Below are 18,871 nucleotides of genomic sequence, written 5' to 3'. Positions count from 1 at the left end.
TGCAATGTCCTTCTAACATCCCAGACTGCTGTCTTAGCACCTGCACTGCTTGGCGGCTTGTTTACATGGATATGCTTCTCTTTCTCTGCTCAGTGTAGATTTCTTGAAGACAGCATCTTAATGGCCTTGTTCTCTCCAGCTGCTAGCACAGTGCCCAGCACAGAGGAGCCCGTACTGATGGAGACGTGTGAAGAACCACACACGGGCTCACATGTGCACAACACTTGCCAAAACACCGTCTAGGTGCTGGCACCTGACCTGTGCATGAAGTGAGGGAGGCTGGTCATTCAGACACATTCCAAGCCTACCTTTCTGGGGTTTATAATCTAGAAAGAACAATGGTCTTGGATTAGCCATTCTGTGTGCAGACTGACTCTTGACCAAAAACTTTCAGGGCTGTGTATTTGTTCTTGAAACAGGAATAAATACATCTTTAGCCACAAAACCAGCTTTTCTGGTTTTCTTTACTTTTTGGACAATGTAAGGCCTAAATGGCCTCTTTTCCTTCCAGGAGAACATTCATGGACGTATTTCTTTGTATATAGCAGGGACAGGATTTAATAATAATTGTTACTATATTTGTTCTATTGGTGCAGTTCGGAGAAGACTCCATTAGCCTAAATGATTGTTTGCTTGTAAACTATGAGAGCTTTCAGAATTGGTTAGGGGCATCGACCCATGCTTCTACACATGGGAATATGAAAGTTGGTGGTGATGTTGAAATTGGATATGGGTCCACTGCTGACTGCTTAGAGAAGCAGGGTGTGTGGGAAGAGGGATTCATTTAGTTTCAGGATAGGTAGAGATGGGAATATGTAAACAAAGCCTAAAAGAGCAGAGGCTGCCATCGGTGGGGGCGCCTGTGAGCACAGCAGGATCGTAATGGACGGACAGATTTTTACCCTGAGCCCCTGCCTTTCTGCTTCTGCCATTCCTTCATTTATACTGCCCTCCGCAAAGTTCACGCTTCTCTAGAAAGGGCCAAAGGCCTAGAGAAACAAGGTAATCACAGGTAATTCAAGTGAGGACCTTCTGAGGCTTGCATGCGGAGAAAAAGGAACTAAAGAAAGCAATTACCTGAGTTGAAGTATTCATGCTGAGCGATGTAGGCTCTGCGAGAAGAGGTGGGAAATGTCAGAAAGTGTAAGTGAGGATGGAATAAGAAGAGCAAAGGAATGTGAATATTGGTCTAGGTAGACAGAGCAGTGAGAAAAACAGGAAGAAAGAAAGAAATCCTGGAGCAGGGTTCCCGCGTTGACTTGAGAATCGTGGCGGTCTCTGCTTTTCAAATCAGCAGTTAAAAATTATTGGGCTCCAATATCTGACACCCATGGAGGGTGGGCTGGCCCCCAGCTCAGATGTCTGAACTGTGCCTGCTCCTTGCAGTTGCCCTGCAAGTATAGCAGAACTCAGAAACACAGCCTAATATGGATGTGTTTACATGGGAAAACCAGTGTGTTTAAAATATTATCCAAGTCTCCAAGGATGGAAATTATTTCTGGAGAATTATATTTGGTGGGAGCTATTTTAAATTGTTTCATGTATTTTCCCCCTGTATTTCATTAAAGTGTTTCATTTCTTTCCTTTTGGATTTTGAAAATATCAACTAGCTTTGCAAAAAGGTATTTCTTATAGGAGCAACTAAATAAAGATTTAAAAAGTGAAGGGAAAATATAATTGAAGCCGGAACTGAGTTCTTTGTTAGAAGCAATAATAACTGCTCTTTCCCTGGGAATCTCCTGAGCAGAATGATGTAGCCACACTTTTTTGTTATGGTTGTTGTTGTTGATGTGAGCCAATGATGAGAGCATCTGCTCACAGTGTAACTACATGAGCAGTAAACTGTGGTACATTCATGAGTGGAGATTTGTGTCACAAGAAAACAAAGCCTGATACATGTTGAGTAATTTTCGTAATGGGCTGTTGAGTTTCATGACAGTTAGGCATAAATGATAAGCAGTTGGCGTAAATGATGGAAATAAATTTTTATGCAGCCAAACAAGATTTTATAATTTCTGTCTTTTTGTTGAATTATCTAGAATCTGTAAAGAGGGAATGCTGGCCATTTCCCTGGCAGCATGTGCAGCCTGATGACCACTTCACACATATGTGCAGAGAAGCAAGCACAGGGCTCTCTGGGACACGGACCCTGTCCCATAGCCTAGGACCATCCCCTAACACCCCTCCTATCATCAGGCATGTGGAGGAGGGGCTGGGGTAGTCTCCTCCTTTCAGGGAATAGAAGGGTGTGTGATAGTTGTCTTCTCTGCACCCAGCACTATAGGTGCTGTTCATTGCCATCTTTGGGGACCACAGTCCTCAGTTCCTTAGGGTGGAGGGGGCTTGGCATGCCTTGGACCCAGTAACCTTTCACCTGCCAATAAACTTTGACCTGCAGCATTAAGGAGAAGGTTTACAGTGCAAATAACCTTGCAAGATGGAAGCCTGTTAATTGCATGGATTGGGCGGGGGTACAATGGCAGGTACAAGCATCCCAGATCTGACGAGGGGCAAACAGAGTCCCCACCCGGGGACAAGAGGGCCCAGAATGGGGAGACCGAGACACTGGAGGCTTCCTTTAGGAAATTGGTTACGAGTCTTCCCCTGGCCTTCCCTTCCACTTAGCAGATCAAGGCTGTGTGAGGAGTTATTTTAGGTGCTCCAGGCATGGGAGCGCAGAGAAGGGACATGGTCTCGGAAGAGACCAGCCCTCAGTGGCTCTGAGGCCGTGAGGTTTCCTGGAACACAGATGCAGCCTTGGTCATCACTGTCCCATCCCTGTGGGACTGATAAAATTAGTGTCCTCTGTTTCCAGATATCCAGTCACAACTCATTCCTTTTCCTTTTTAACCCTTTATTTGTAGTGATATCTTGTGGGTTTTTTTTTTTTTTTTTAAATCTAGTAGTAAAAATCCAGGCTTGCATATTTTGATTTTATGTTAGCTTGGTGCCAGGGTATCAGTCATTGCCACCACTAGCCTTCTGGGTGCCGAAGCTCAAACCCTGACAGTTTCTTTTTTTTTTTGAGACGGAGTTTCACTCATGTTACCCAGACTGGAGTGCAATGGCGCGATCTCGGCTCACCGCAACCTCCGCCTCCTGGGTTCAGGCAATTCTCCTGCCTCAGCCTCCTGAGTAGCTGGGATTACAGGCACGCACCACCATGCCCAGCTAATTTTTTGTATTTTTAGTAGAGACGGGGTTTCACCATGTTGACCAGGTTGGCCTCGATCTCTTGACCTCGTGATCCACCCGCCTCGGCCTCCCAAAGTGCTGGGATTACAGGCGTGAGCCACCGCGCCCGGCCGGACAGTTTCATTTAATGACTCCCCTTCCCATGCCCCAGGATTACTCCCCTTCCACGCCCATTCAGTAGCCAGGTCCACTTCATTTTATCCCTGCAGCATGTCTGAAATCTGCCTCTGGTTTTCTGTGCTTGCTGCCAGTATCCTACTTGGTCCCTGTTTGCTTGGACTATTGCATGGGTTTTCTACTTGGCCTCCCTGTCTTAAGGCTTTCTTCTTTCAATCCACCTCCTGCTCTGCTGCCAGAGCAGTCTCTGAAGCTTAGCTCTGATCATGTCACTTCCCTATCTGAAACCTTCCATCCCCCGCATCCTGCCAAATGACCAGCAGCCTCCTTCGGTCCAGCCCATCTCCCAGTCCCCTCAGCATGTGCTGCAGCCATGCTACACGATTCCATCTTCCTTCTCCTTATCCCTCCCTGATCCTCCCCCTCGCCCTCCCCCATCTTTGCGCAGGGCATCCCCTTCAACTTCACTTCCAGTTGTCTACATCCTCCAGGTACTACAACAGATTGGTTAGGGACACGAACGTTCTGAAGACACACAGGCCAGAGTTCTAGTCCCAGAACTTACTAGCAGTGTGATCTTGGGCATGATATTGGCGCCGACCTCACAGAGTTGGTGTGAGGACGACATGAGATCACCTGTGTGAAACATCCGGCACATAGTAAGTGAGCAGTCAGGTTGGCTGTTGGTTATCCTCTTCTTCTCCTCAAGTGCCACCTCCTCCATGAAGCCTTCCTTCTGTTCCAGTCTGATGGAGAGCATGTACTAATGGGCTCTCACATGGGGTGTCTGCCACCCACTCAGGCAGTTTCACGTAGTAGCCCTCAGTTGAGTCCTCGTGTTTCAGGGTCAGGTCACCCTTAGTCACCTTGAATGATTGGTGTCTTGATGATGAAGAGATGGTTCAACACACCATACCAGATTGCTATATAAAACCTAGTTTTTAACAGGATAGTCACTTTTCAGTGATCAGAATAGTCAAGTTCCCTGCCCTTTTTTTTTTTTTTTTTTTTTGCCATCTTTTTCTAATTATACTTGAAGTTCTGAGATACATGTGCAGAATGTGCAGGTTTGTTACATAGGTATACACGTGCCATGGTGGTTTGCTGCACCCCTCAACCCGTCACCAACATTAGGTATTTCTCCTAATGCTACCCCTCCTCCACGGGCCCCAGTGTGTGATGTTCCTCTCCCTGTGTCCATGTGTTCTCATTGATCAGCTCCCACTTATGAGTGAGAACATGCAGTGTTTGGTTTTCTGTTCCTGTGTTAGTTTGCTGAGACTCCCTGCCCTTTCTTAATATGAGGGTCTCAGGAAAGCCCAAGCATGAATCTGAAGCTCTGTCCTTTTGATTGTGCTGGCTGTAGAGCCGCAGCCTTTCTCTACACACTTCAGTGTCCGCCTGTTCACATTGCCTGTGTTGAGATGGGTTAAATGGCTCATTAAGTAAGAATGGGCTAAAGACCTTCTGTAATAGTCTCCTGAGATAATGATTATTAATGGAAGCTGGGCGTGGTGGCTCACGCCTGTAATCCCAGCATTTTGGGAGGCTGAGGTGGGCTGATTACCTGAGGTCAGGAGGTTGAAACAGCTTGGCCATAACGGTGAAACCCATCTCTACCAAAAAAAATACAAAAATTAGCCAGTCATGGTGGTACGTGCCTGTAATCCCAGCTACTGGGGAGGCCAAGGCAGGAGAATCGCTTGAACCCAGGAGGCGGAGGTTGCAGTGAGCCGAGATGGCACCACTGTACTCCAGCCTGGGCAGCAGAGTGAGACTGTCTCAAAAAAAAAAAAAGTAGCCGGGCGCGGTGGCTCACGCCTGTAATCCCAGCACTTTGGGAGGCCGAGGCGGGTGGATCACGAGGTCAAGAGATCGAGATCATCCTGGTCAACATGGTGAAACCCCGTCTCTACTAAAACTACAAAACATTAGCTGGGCATGGTGGCGCGTGCCTGTAATCCCAGCTACTCAGGAGGCTGAGGCAGGAGAATTGCCTGAACCCAGGAGGCGGAGGTTGCGGTGAGCCGAGATCGCGCCATTGCACTCCAGCCTGGGTAACAAGAGTGAAACTCCGTCTCAAAAAAAAAAAAAAAAAAAGTAGATTCCTTGGCTGATTCTCACACCTTCTGAATCAAAATCTTTGAGGGTTGGGCCCAACAATCTGCGTTTTAGCAAGCTTACCCAAGGGCTCTATATGTGCTCTAAAATAAAGCTTTCAAACACTTACTTAGATTCTGGTTCCATGAGCCCAAAGAAATTCTGTCTCTGTGTCTGCTTAATTTATCCACCTCTTCACACTCCTGGGGACTCTTCGTGGTATCCCACCCCAGGGATCTATTAAAATTTTTTGTCTTCTACCTGTGTTACAGAGTGTGCCACCATGTTACAGAATGTGCTACCGTGTACCGTGTTACTGTGTTGTGTCTTCTCACCTACTCTGTATCACCCGGCTCCACCTAGCACTTGATGCAGAAACTTACTCAATATGGGTTGAGTGAATGGTTATTAGACACTTCATTGACATTGTGTAGACTATTCACTTTAACCTACAGGTTAACCTTACCCAAAAACTTATCTGAAATGTAAGTAAGCTATATTTAAAGCCTTAGGATTTAATAATGTATCCTGATTCTGTACTGAAAACTTATTTGGTATATTTGATATATTTGATTGCTCCTAGGGGAACGCTAAGATATTACATTCTTGGCATGGTTCTTTAGTTTTAGCTTAGAGCAATAGGAAATACTATACTTTGTCATTTGTGATGTAATTCATGGATTAAAAATACTTCACTCAGCCAGAACTTATTCCAAGTCAAAGTTTTAAAACTGTGAATAGCTATCTCATGTACCCTTTAAATTGACTTAGACTCCAGATAAATTTTCTTCTTAAAATAACTTCACTGCATAAGAAATATATATATAATAGCATACAGCATGGAACTTCGGATTTGTCCTGTAGACACCATGGTGAGTATAGACTTTTGGAGTTACCTGCTCTTACCCCCATGATAAAGCATTTAGGAGAGAATTTCCATCTATGCTTTTTTACTTTGTGGTTTGAATAGAGATTCTCAGGCTTTGTAAAAATTGTTCTTCTCTCAAGACAGAAACAGTAAGAAAATTTAAGACTGAGACAATTTTAAAGGAAAAGAAAAAGGAACCAACTTTAGTCTCAAATTAGTTATACCTATTTTTAGAGTAAATGATAAAGCACCTTAAATGAAAATCAGTGTATCAAAAGTGCCTTAGAATTTTCAGAATTCTACTTAAATCATAAAGAGTTACTAATTCTTAAATACATGAAAATGAAAGTACCACATAAAAGTGTTTTTTTTTCCTTTTTCCTTTCCCACTAGGTTTCTGTGATGGTGAGAACGATGGACATGGGGAAGGTATGAACTGATTTTACCTGCCTGTGTTGGAGTGGGATGCTGAGTAGTGGACATTTTTCATTAGCTTCACTAATAAACATTCATGTTTTCAGGACTCCCCCGTATGCTGACAGCTGCTGATTGGCTTACATTTCAGAGAGCCTCTAAAACATTAAGGCTAGCCATGTTGAAGGCCAGGAGAAAGTAATGTGTGGTTACATTACAAAGCTTCCTTTTTATTTAGGTCCCCACAGTCACAAGGTTGTGCAAGGAAGCAGAAGTTGTGATCACATGAAAATATGAATGAATCAATCAGTTAAACAATTAGTTATTCCAGTAGTCTCTGCCCATTGAGAAAGTCTTTGTTGACGTATGTAAATATACAATGTCCCAATATGGGCCTGAAAAAAAAAAAAAAAAAAAAAAGAGCCAGTATGGGCCTGAAAAAAGTAAATAAATAAACAATGCCAGAAAAATGTAAATTGGTTGTGAAATGAAAACGCAAACCTGACACAAGATGCTGAGTTCGTCAAACCGATTCAAACAGTGTTGGAGATCTATGGAAATGACTCTCCAAGCCATTGACAAAGGAGGGGCCCCACACAGCATTTATTCATTCAGTACCAGCTACAATTTTCTTTTTCTAAATCCTTATAATCTGGACTTTAATTTTTGTAATCTGAAAATAACAAAATTAGGTTTATATGTCACAGAGGTGAGACGGATGGGGGACGCGATGAATGAGGAGCGTCTTGCAGGAGGCACAGCTCTCTATCATATTCTGCACATGCCTTTCCTGGGCAAGCCCTTTCAGGCTATGAATAAAATCACGAGAAGTTAAGACATCAATAAACATCTCATCCATTAGAACAGAAATTCATAAAATCACAAGAAGTTAAAACATCAATAAACATCTCATCCATTAGAACAGAAATTCCTAAAACCACAGAAAATTAAAACATCAGTGAACATCTCGTCAATTAGAACAGAAATTCATAAATGGCTTCAAGGTTGGGTGCATTCCTTCAATGCCTCAAAGAATTCCCACCAAATCTTGGATATGAAAAGGTAGTAAAAACAATGAACTCTAAGAAAACAGTCCCCATGAAAGCATTGGAGTCTGCCCCAACCATATTCTTACAACCAGCCTCTTTTGAGAAATAGCCTTGAGCTGTGTGTGATACCACCTCACTCAACCCTTGAAACCTCCCAGCATCTGACAGTACCTTTCAGGGCAGTTTCTTTTTTTTGGAGGGGGACATGGAGTCTCGCTCTGTTACCCAGGCTGGAGTGCAGTGGCGCAATCTCAGCTCAGTGCAACCTTTGCCTCCCGAGTTCAAGCGATTCTCCCAGCTCAGCCTCCTGAGTAGCTCGGACTACAGGCACCCACCGCCATGCCCAGCTAAGATTTTTTTTTTTTTTTTTTTTTTTTTCTTTTTAGTAGAGATGGGGTTTTGCCACGTTGGCCAGGCTGATCTCGAATTCCTGACCTCAGACAATCTGCCCACTTCAGCCTCCCAAAGTGCTGGGATTACAGGCGTGGGCCACTGCACCCAGCCTTTTAGGGCAATTTTCTATGCTTGACCTCCCATTGTTTTAGTTTATAAAGGCTCTCAAAGCCCGTTTTTCTTGTTCTGTAGTTTGCTGAGAGCCAGCTCTAGGGTCAGCATTTATCAGACACAAGAGAGACACCTGGGGACACTGACAAAGCCTGGCCTGGTTTAGCAGAAGTGAGCGCTGTCCTGGTGGCGCTGGGCAGGTTGGCTGAAGAGCACTGTATCCTTCTCTTACTGTGCTGTCAAATAAGTTAGACCCCCACCCGTACTTCATTCATTCTAGAAGTCCACAATTGCGTTTATAGACTAGGTTTTGTTAAATACAAGATAAATTTATTTTAGAGTTTTTGTTTCAAACTCTTATCTCAGAATTTACTGGGAAAGTTTGGGCCCTGTTTCAGGTGCCTTCTTTCTGGGGTCCATTATTCTTGGGTACCCGGCCGTCCTGTGTGGGGCTAAGGCAGGATGGTCATGACAGTCACACTGGCACTTTGGTGGCCACTGGAACTCAACAGCATTCCTGGTTCTGAGCAGTCACCGGTGTCCCTAGCGTGGAATCCCGTTCCTGACATCAGACCCCTTAACTCCTGAGGGCTGCGCCTTGTTTTCTGGTCTCTTTCTGAGAACAAAAAGTATTTCCTTGTTCTGTGACCCAGCATTCTTGCTTTACCTGGTACAACTGAGAGAGTTAAAGCAGAAAGCCCTGGAATGGTCCCTTCATACTGGTGGTTTTACTGCATTAAAGAGCCAACAGCGGTCCCAGCAGCTGCCCAGCCTCAGATCCTCTGGGTTGTCAGTTCCTTTTTGTCCCCCACTTCCACCACTACCACCATGTCTTCCAGCTGACACCTCTCTTCTCCGTGCTTGCCCATTTCATCTTTGTTGCATTATCATGGCTCTCTCCTCATCCCTCTGCTTCCATTCTCTCTTTTGCCACGCCTGCAGAGCCCTGCCTGCCCTGGCCGCCTTCCTCTGCATTTTACTTCCTACCACCCCCTTTACTCAGCCTACACCCCAGCTAAAAATACTTGCTTTACTCTCATCTTCCCTCTCTCGGAATTCCCTCTCCTGTGTCTCTAAGGCCTCCCCCAGTGCCAGCTCCAGAGCCCTCCTGGCCTCTTCCTCTTCTGCACCTCAGTGCCTCTCAGCAGCATCTACCCTCGGCTCTCGGGTGTCCGCTCGTTTCTTCTTTCGGCGATGGTTACTTACGTGTTGCCCTTGTCCACTGACTGGATTACACTTTCCATCAAGGTTGAATCCGTGTCTTACTCATTTCTGCAACCCCCACAGTAGCGCTCAGGGTGCCTTCCCTAGTAGAGAGTCCATAAGTAAGTCACTTCTGTGTGTTAAATAAGTCAAACATTGTATTTGTTAAATCATTTTTTACAAAGATAATTTGTTCAGCCAAAGGTAGGTGGGATGGCTGCTTTCTTTTTTTGTTGTTCTTGTTTTTTCGAGACAGGGTCTTATTCTGTTGCCCAGGCTGGAGTGCAGTGGCACAAACATGGCTCAGTGTGGCCTCAGCAGTCCTCCCACCTCAGCCTCCCGAGTAGCTGGGACTACAGGTGTGAGCTACCACACCCAGCTAATTTTTAAATATTTTGTAGAGACAAGGTCTCACTATGTTGCCCAGACTTGTCTCCAACTCCTAGGCTCAAGGGATCCTCCCGCCCCAGCTCCACAAAGGGCTAGGGTGATAGGTGTGAGCCACTGTGCCCAGCCTGGATGCCTGCTTCTAATGAAATGACTGTGCTGCTTTATTTCCCCCCTTAGTAGCGTCTTTCCCTGGCCCACTGAAAGAAGAGAACCTGTTACATGTTCCGAAGCCACTGCCAAAACAACTATGGGAGACCAAGGAGGTGGGTGAACAGTACCCAACTATGTTTGTTGTCACTGAATGTTCGTACTTTGGAGGTCATCAAAAGATCCTGCAGAGGTGAAAACAAGAGGAACCGGGGGAAAAGGAGAAGATTTGTCTCAGGACAGAGATAAGAATATACAAGAGATGACATTTCAAGTCAAAAGTATCACAGTTGTGTCAGTGAATTCGTACATTGATCTCTTGACTTTCTAATTTTCATATGAATTTACTTATTCAAAAAAAACCCTGCCGAGTCCCCCTATCTTACTTGTTTTGCTAAAAGCTCCAAAGCCTGGCTGTAGGTCATAGGCAGATTTTTCTGGTTTTTAGCCAGTGCTTTATACCAGTCTCCAGCTTCTGTCTGGAATTACTGGTGTACCAGATAGCCCTTTTTAAATCAAGGGCATTTGACCCGAGTCCTCCAAGAGTCAGTACACAAGGCATCTGTTTTATTATGATTTCCAGGTGCCTTTGAGAATTTGTATCTAAAATTCTGCTAGCTGACCTCCACCTCAGCTATCTGTAAACCTCACCCACTGTGGAAGACAGGGAGGTCCCGCAGCCCTTGCCTTGGCCTTTCTTCCGTAGGGAAGCTGTGTTGACTTTGAAAGAAAACAGTGAAGCTGCTCCAGCCCTAAGGATGCTCTCTTGCAATAGCTTGTATTGCCTCTGTCCTTAACTCTCCTTGCCTGTGAAGGATCCCTTTGGTCCAGCTCCATTTTCTTCTGCCAGGTCTACCAGAGTCACCATTAGCCTTGCGGTTGTCTTAAAAGGCACTGTGGTTTTGGAGGCTTCTATCAGAGGACAACTATGTCTCCTCCAGCAAAGAAGCCAGTGGCATGCACACCTCCCTGACTACCAGGGACTGGCCGCTCTGGAAAGAGGCGTTCATCTCCCTTGGTTCTTGTGGATTTGGAGTATTCATTCCTGTCCATCTGGAGCTTATATTCTAGTTGAAATAGCTTATTTTCTTCTGACATTCTTTCTTTTTTTACCCTGTTTTTTTCTTTTATTTATTTCTTTTCCTCTCAAGCCATTAGGAAAAGAAACGTTTATTTAAAAGTTCTACATCAACATCTTGAATTGTAGCTAAAGGAAAATTAAAAATAAAAATAAAATTTAAAAAAAAAAAGCTCTATGTCAGCCGGATATGGTGGCTCACGCCTGTAATCCTATCACTTTGGGAGGCCAAGGTGGGTGGATCACCTGAGGTCGGGAGTTTGAGACCAGCCTGGTCAACATGGTGAAACCCCGTCTCTACTAAAAATACAAAAATTAGCTGGGCGTGGTGGCACCTGCCTGTAATCCCAGCTACTCAGGAGGCTGAGGCAGGAGAATCGCTTGAACCCGGGAAGCGGAGGTTGCAGTAAGCCAAGATCGCACTACTGCACTCCAGCCTGGGCAACAAGAGTGAAACTGTCTCAAAAAAAGAAAAAGAAAAAAAAAGTTCTATGTGTAACACACTGTCCTTTTAATATTATTCCAGAAGATAAATTGATAAGGCATCAAATTAAGAAAATATATTAATATTATACCTCCCTTAGGCCTGGAAGGTTTTAAAAAAGTCTTGCCAAAACCTAGGCCGGGCAGGCGTGGTGGCTCATGCCTGTAATCCTAGCACTTTGGGAGGTCGAGGCGGGTGGATGATGAGATCAGGAGTTCGAGACCCACCTGCCCAACATGGAGAAACCCCATCTCTACTAAAAATACAAAAATTAGCTGGGCATGGTGACAGGCACCTGTAATCCCAGCTACTCAGGAGGCTGAGGCAGGAGAATCACTTGAACCCAGGAGGTAGAGGCTGCAATGAGCAGAGACTGGGCCATTGCACTCCAGCCTGGGCGACAGAGTGACTCCATCTCAAAAGAAAAAAAAATAAGTCTTGCCAAAACCTAAACGGTTGCTCTGTGAGGACACTGTTGACGTGTCGACTCTCACTTGCACTGACTAGAGGCTCAAGATCCTTGTGAAGACACTTTTCAAAAACTTGAATTTGGCTTTACAGTGAGTACACCTAGCTTTCATTGTCTCTTCTCAGATTCAGTCCCTGTCAGGACGCCCTCGATCCTGTGATGTTGGAGGTGGCAGGTAAGTAACGTTCTTTCTGTTTGTGTTTCAGGGACTATCCTGAAGGTTTTCCTGAAAGGAAAGTCTCACTGCTTTGTTACAGAACTCTCAGAACGTAATTTGCTACGTATAAATTGAAAGTCAACTGCATTTTCATAAAAGGTCACTCTCTTTTGATACTCATATTTCATCTGTTTAAAGTAATTAAATTACATAACTATAATAACAAAACTGACATAAGTATGTTTGAGAATCACACAACTGACTTGGTAAATACATCACTCTCTGGGTAAAAGCAGCGGCAGAAGCAGAAACATGCAGGAATGGAGAGAAGCTCACCAGCCCTGAGCTGTGGCGGGCTGCGGGCATCAGTGACATCCTGGCCAGAGGAGAAGGAAAGCGTCATTTCACCTGGCGGCCTGGTTGCACAGATGCTAAGAGAGTTTGCGTGACTGTACTTAGTGTCACTGAACTGTACATATAGAAATGGTTAAAATGGTAAATTTTATGATACATCTCTTTCACCACAACTTAAAAACGTAAATGGAAGATAAATATATTTTCCATTTGCAATACAAAAAAGCTTCTGTGAAACCATTCGTTAGTGGATTTAATAGTATGCAACTTCACTCCCTAAAAGATTTGAGACCACTTACAAAAATACATCTAGAGCAAGCAAATGAAAAAGGAAGTTCATGAGGAAGTTGAGTCTAAGAGAAAACGAGGAGATGAAAGAGGTAACGAAGCCCTTGCCTTAACAGAAGCTGCTTTGGGAGGGCTGGCTGCTGTGCTGCGTGGGATGGTGCAGACTGCTGCTGGACCCTTGGAACTCGCTGGGCTTGTCCTGAGCCCCGAGAAAGCTTCCTGGGGCTGTTTGTCAAAGCGTCCATGACAGCAGTCCCACCACGTGGAACTGAAGCCAGTTCAGATACAGCAAGTCTGCCCAGGGCCAAAATCGTGTGGTTTGGAAATGAGACTCCTGCATGGTCTGACTTAGTACATACAATCACCAGTGGGTCAGTGGGTGAACTATACCTACTTCAAGCAATCCTTGAATATGATTTCCCCAACAGAGCTTCCTGTGAGTATCTCACAGCAGCACATTCAAGGCACTCCCTACTGGGTACCTGGAGCTCAGGCATTCTTTTTGACTGGTTAACAGCTATGCCATTTATCATTTTAAACATTTCTATGTCTGGGCTCTGGCTCACGCCTGTCATCTCAGCACTTTGGGAGGCCGAGGCGGGCAGATCACGAGGTCAGGAGATCGAGACCATCTGGCCAACATGGTGAAACCCTGCCTCTACTAAATATACAAAAACAGCTGGGTGTGGTGGTGCACGCCTGTAGTCCCAGCTACTTGGGAGGCTGAGGCAGGAGAATTGTTGAACCCAGGAGGCAGAGACTGTAGCAAGCTAAAATCACGCCACTGCACTACAACCTGGGTGACAGTTCAGTGACATTAAGTACATTCACAGAAACTCTGTTAATGAACTTCTGTGCAACCAAGCTGCCAGGTGACCTGATGCTTTCCTCTTTTTGTCTAGTTAAACATAAATTCAGGTAATTTGCTGAGCTGTGCCACAGGGCGATGTTCACTTAAGAATGTCGGAAAGCCTGCCAGCACACACGCCCAACAAAAGACGGGACGCCGAGGGGTGCAGGACATTCCCATGGAAGGGGCAAGATTTTCCTCAAAAGAGTCTCCTTCAACCTATTCTGGTTCAGGGGCTTCCTGGTAAAAAGGAAATTTGAAAAAAAAAAAAAAAAGGATTTTCTTCAAGAGCCAATTTTGGCTTAACCATCAGGCTCCGAAAGCCTACATTATAGAATCGGGCTTCAGTACTTTAGCCCTGGAGAGGGTTTTTTGTTTGTTTTGTTTTTATTTATTTGTTTAATTTTTTTTTTTAGACGGAGCCTCTCTGTCACTTAGGGTGGAGTGCAGCGGCCTGCTCTTGGCTCACTGCAACCTCCACCTCCCGGGTTCAAGTGATTCTCCTGCCTCAGCCTCCCAAGTAGCTGTATTACAGTATTTTTAGTAGAGGCAGGGTTTCACCATATTGGCCAGGCTGGTTTCGAACTCCTGACCTCAGGTGATTCACCTACCTCGGCCTCCCACAGCACTGGGATTATAGGTGTGAGCCACTATGCTGAACCTGTTTTGTTTTTAAAGATGGGGTCTTGCTGTGTTGGCCAGAGTGATCTTGAACTCCTGGCCTCAGGTGATCCTCCCAATGGATCACTTGCCTCGGCCTCCCATAGCACTGGGATTACAGGTGTGAGCCACCATGCCTGGCCAACCCAGAGAGTTCTAAAGCAGGTGTTTCTTAGGTAGAGAAAATTGTTGTCTTGCCCTTACGTTGCAGATAGAATTCCATTCAGTGACTCCAAGTCATGCAGATATTTATTGGTCCCCTGATTCTTGGCACTGGCTAGAACAATGAACAAAACAGATCAGGTTCCTGCTTTTGAGGAGCTAATAATCTAGTGGAGCAAGATGGGCAGAAACAAATAAGCAAAGCGTGGCAAAATTCGTGGTGGGAAAATGCACTGAAGGAGATGCAGGCGCGGCAGGTGGGCAGGCAGCCACCGGCGGCATTGCAGAAGGCTTTCTGACAGAGTGAAGTGAGGCGGACAGAGCTCCAGGCAGCAGGAGCGCCAAGCAAAAGACCCCAAGGCAGGAGGAGGCCTGGAGCTCAAGGAGGCTTGTGTTGCTTGGATCTGGCTCAGAGAAGATGGGAGTCATTAGAGGGTCTTGAACGGGGGGCGGGGGGGGAAGCACATTACTTTCCTTAGGTGGGTGGTGACTCGGATGGGTAGTGACTGTATTTGGACAGGAACCGCCTGTATTTGTCCCAGCTGCAGAGGAATTGCTGTGACTGTTACTAATGGCCTGGGTCACAGTGGCCACATTTTTTCCGTCCTTGCTCTGTGCCACTGGACACGTCTCCCTGCCGCACCCCTGCACTCCCTGCTTCACTCCCACCTGATCGCCCATGGATCTTCTTTCTCAGTCAGAAAGCCCATTGTTCTCACGTCAAGGACTCTAGGGTCTCAATTTTTTTTTTCTAGTCCTTGACCTTTAACCCTATAAACAGTTCTATACTTCCAGCCATCTAAATGACAAAATTCAGGCCAGACGCAGTGGCTCACGCCTGTAATCCCAGCACTTTGGGAGGCCAAGGTGGGCAGATTACTTGAGGTCAGGAGTTCGAGACCAGCCTGACCAATATGGCAAAACCCTGTCTCTACTAAAATACAAAAATTAGCTGGGTGTGGTGATGTGCGTCTGTAATCCTAGCTACTCAGAAGGCTGAGGCAGGAGAATTGCTTGAGTCCTGCAGGCAGAGGTTGCAGTGAGCCACGATTGCATCACTGCACTCCAGCCAAGATGACAGAGTGAGACTCCGTCTCTAAAAAATAAAATAAAAAAGACAAAATTTATATTCAGTTTTTCCACAACCAAAATGATCCTTCTTCCTCGTCATCCGGTTGGACACCTCTCCTGCTGCCCCATTTCTTTCCAAGACTCCACAGATCACCCAGTCCTATTTTTACCAAGAAAAGTGAGGTGAGGCCGGCAGGAGCGAGAGCTCAGCTCTCTTCTGCCACTGATTCCCCCGCCACCACCTTCCTCTGGTCCTAATCAGGTTGGCCACTTTACTACTCCCTGGCCCTGCTCCCACTGGCTTTGCAGAGACCTTTCTCTGCTAATCAGCCTTCCTTCATTTCCAGAATTCTCAGCCATGCTTCTTGAAAGTCTGTTGACTCTCGAGTGTTCCTTACTGCTTACCCATCCTTGACCCACCATGGCATGGCTTCCACCTCTTCTGTTCAGTGGAAACTTGAGAATGTCAGTTACCTCCTGTGCATAACTGGGAGAGAAACATCCCTGCCGCATGTCTTCCTACTCAGCAAAAAGTCGAAGCCAAAGTAGAACTCATGATCTCACCCATGCCCCTGCCCTCATTCCCAGTCTCCCATACCTTCAGTGTCCCATCTCAGTCCCCAGGCGAAAGGCCCCAGAGATGTTCTTGAGTCCTGCTTCCTTGTCTCTGGAGTCCACCCTGGCTCTCCCTCCCTGCGCTCGTGGCCTCCTGCTGGACTGTCCAGCAGTGTCACAGCATCCCCCTCTGCCTCCAGGTCTGCTCCTTGCACCCCAAGACCCCTTCCCCAAGACTGTTAGCTGCACTGCCCTAAGAAAGGCTGATACCCCTCCCCACACACACTGCCCACCCCGCTTCCAGCCTTCCACCGTCATCCGTATGTCAGTGTCACCGCACGTCAGTCCCAGCCTTGGCTGCTCTCTGCCTGCTCTTCTGGTCCCATCTCCCATCACTACCCAGCCTTCCTCAACGCAGCTCTCCCTTGTCTGAATCCTCACAGTTCCGAGGGCCCACCCTGTAATCTCACACCTCCCTGCTTTTGCCCATGCTGTGAGCTTTGCCTGAAACCTTTTTCCCTAACTAGATCACCTGAATTCTTTAGCCTTTCAACTCAGCTCAGACGTCCTCCAAGGAAGCCTCCTCAGGTCGGCCGGGCCTCCCTCCACATGGCCTCCCACCAGGCTCTGTCATTGCATGATGGGATTGTACTGTTGCCAGTTATGTTCCTTACAGCTCAGTCTCTTAAAGCCCAGATGCCAGTGGCTGGCCCCTGGGAGGTGCTCTCCTGGCACGTGCAGGATGGGATAAAGTGTCCTCAGTGCGTCTCATGATGCCCCCTGCTCCTGGCTGGTGGTACCTTCCTCCACATTCTTCCCTGTTTCAACCTCACTGTGCTTTTCCTAGGTCACCCCTGGGCCACTACAGGTGGTCTTTCTCATTGGTTCTCCCTGCCTGTTTCTGCTCCCTGATGCCATCCTCCACACTGGAACCACAGTGACATTTCTGAAACGTCATTCTCGAGCTTAACCTACCTTCCTTTTTCTACCGTCCCTGATCCAGACTCCTGAGAAGAGCACATCCTCTCCCGCCCCATCTGCTACCTTCCCTTCCCCATACGCTGCCCTGACACTGGGCGCCTTGGCCATGCCCAGCTCCTCACAGTTCCACACACACTGTGTCATGTCCATGACAAACCCGGCCCCTCCAGAGCCCATCCTGACATGGACACCTCCTGCGTTTGTGCTCCCAGAGCCACTTGTACCCACTGGTCATGCACACCCCTTCTCAAACTCTGCACTGCGTGCTTCCTGCCACGCTGCACTTACTTGCTTTCCCAGCCTGTCTCTCCTGCAGTCTGTGAACTGCAAGGACAAGGTCCTCTCGGACCTGGCTGGCAGGCCGGCCCCTCCCTGGGCCCCACCCTTGAGAGGGCTTCATTCTCAAGGGGAACATACCACCATTGTACACCGTTAGGCCTAGGGGGTGGCCAGAGAGTCAGTGTGGTGTGGACAGAGCTTGGCTGCGTAGGCTGGGATGGCCATGTGCGCACACTGCAGTACAGAGCAGGACTTGGGGGAAGGAAGGATGGAGGGCCAGGCTGCCTCTCCCTGTGTGTTCTGGCACAGAACTCCGAGAAGTCTGAGAGTTCTTCATGTAAATCTGGCCTCGCAGGCTATCATGAAGGTATAATTTGTCAAGATAGACACACAGAACAAAGTTCATGTAAGGGTTTGCTCATTTGATTTGTAACTTTAAAAATGGAAACAGATGGTATGCGGGCCTCCTTTTATACCCTAGCTCCCAGCCTGCACATTTCGGGATCAGGCCTGACCCCAGACACCCTCGCCCTGCTCGTTCACCATGGTGCCACCACCACGTGGCTGCTGCCTGCCACACAGTGCCCAGCCCACAGATGGTGATAAATGAATGGCAGCATGTCTGCCACTCTAAGTTTATAAAGACTGTAATTTTAAAAATGTATCTTGGAAGGTAGCTAGTTACTCAGAGATACTTTTTCTGGTAGCAAAGATAACTTAGAAATCCAGCAAAAAGAACTACATAAATAGAGGGCAGTGGCTCACATTTTATATAGTGCTTTGTAATTTTCAGAATACTCTTGCATCCATAATTAATCTGGTCTTGATTATTCTAGGCCATAATCTAATATTCCTGTGATGTGGGCTCAGGTAGTCAGTGAGGAAGTCTGTTTGAGAGAGGCCGAGCCGAGCATCCGTGTTCTCAGAGTGAGAGAGGGCCGCACGAGGACCGCGGTCTTTGATAGCCACTGCTCTTACTGGACAGGAAGAGGCCTAAGGCATGTTTGGTTTCCTGACAGCCAAATGCATTGTAGAAAATCATTCTTAATCTTTCTTTTTTCAGTGCTTTTCCACATAACGGTCAAAACCTGGGCCTCTCACCCTTTTTGGGGACTCTGAACACTGGAGGGTCGTTGCCAGATCTAACCAACCTCCACTACTCGGCGCCCCTGCCAGCCTCCCTGGACACCAGCGACCACCTCTTTGGTAGTATGAGTGTGGGGAATAGTGTGAGCAACCTCCCAGCTGCTATGACCCACCTGGGTATCAGAAGCTCCTCTGGTGAGTATCTCCTGCTTAGCAGTGACCTGGTGTCTTAATCATACGTGGTCCCCACCCGTGTGGCCTGTTCTGTGAATCACTGAGTGGGAGTGACTGCATCTCAGTTAGAGATGATGATGGACCTCCCTGTGTCTCCTGACCCTGCGGACGTTTTTCTTGGGCGTTTCTGTTTCTCCTGGATTGATGAGTGTGGGGGCAGCTCAGCTGAACCTCAT

General features: G+C 46.8%; 1 protein-coding gene and 1 long non-coding RNA gene across 6 annotated transcripts in view; one reads left to right on the top strand and one right to left on the bottom strand.

Annotated features, from left to right (window-relative positions):
* The window catches only part of CRTC3 (CREB regulated transcription coactivator 3), a 115,942-nt gene that overhangs the window by 81,054 nt on the left and 16,017 nt on the right, over nucleotides 1-18,871 (top strand). For 3 of the 5 annotated variants that reach the window (XM_032262437.1, XM_032262442.1, XM_032262441.1), the window contains exons 7-10: nucleotides 6,674-6,709; nucleotides 10,018-10,103; nucleotides 12,144-12,193; nucleotides 18,439-18,656. In XM_032262437.1, coding sequence (XP_032118328.1) covers nucleotides 6,674-6,709; nucleotides 10,018-10,103; nucleotides 12,144-12,193; nucleotides 18,439-18,656 — 390 coding nt within the window. The remainder of the gene's footprint in view (nucleotides 1-6,673; nucleotides 6,710-10,017; nucleotides 10,104-12,143; nucleotides 12,194-18,438; nucleotides 18,657-18,871) is intronic. The other 2 variants (XM_032262438.1, XM_032262439.1) reach the window with 2 other exon arrangements.
* Nucleotides 2,879-4,057, bottom strand: LOC116539473. Its single transcript, XR_004264065.1, has 2 exons — nucleotides 3,312-4,057; nucleotides 2,879-3,013 (listed from the first exon to the last, which is right to left on the bottom strand). It is a non-coding gene; the product is annotated as an uncharacterized LOC116539473 (long non-coding RNA).

The sequence above is a fragment of the Sapajus apella genome, unplaced genomic scaffold, assembly GCF_009761245.1.
Source record: "Sapajus apella isolate SASKATOON/1434 unplaced genomic scaffold, GSC_monkey_1.0 scaffold129, whole genome shotgun sequence".
NCBI lineage: Eukaryota > Metazoa > Chordata > Mammalia > Primates > Cebidae > Sapajus > Sapajus apella.
Note: the sequence above shows the minus strand (reverse complement) of the source record. Positions and strands in the feature narration are given on the sequence as shown.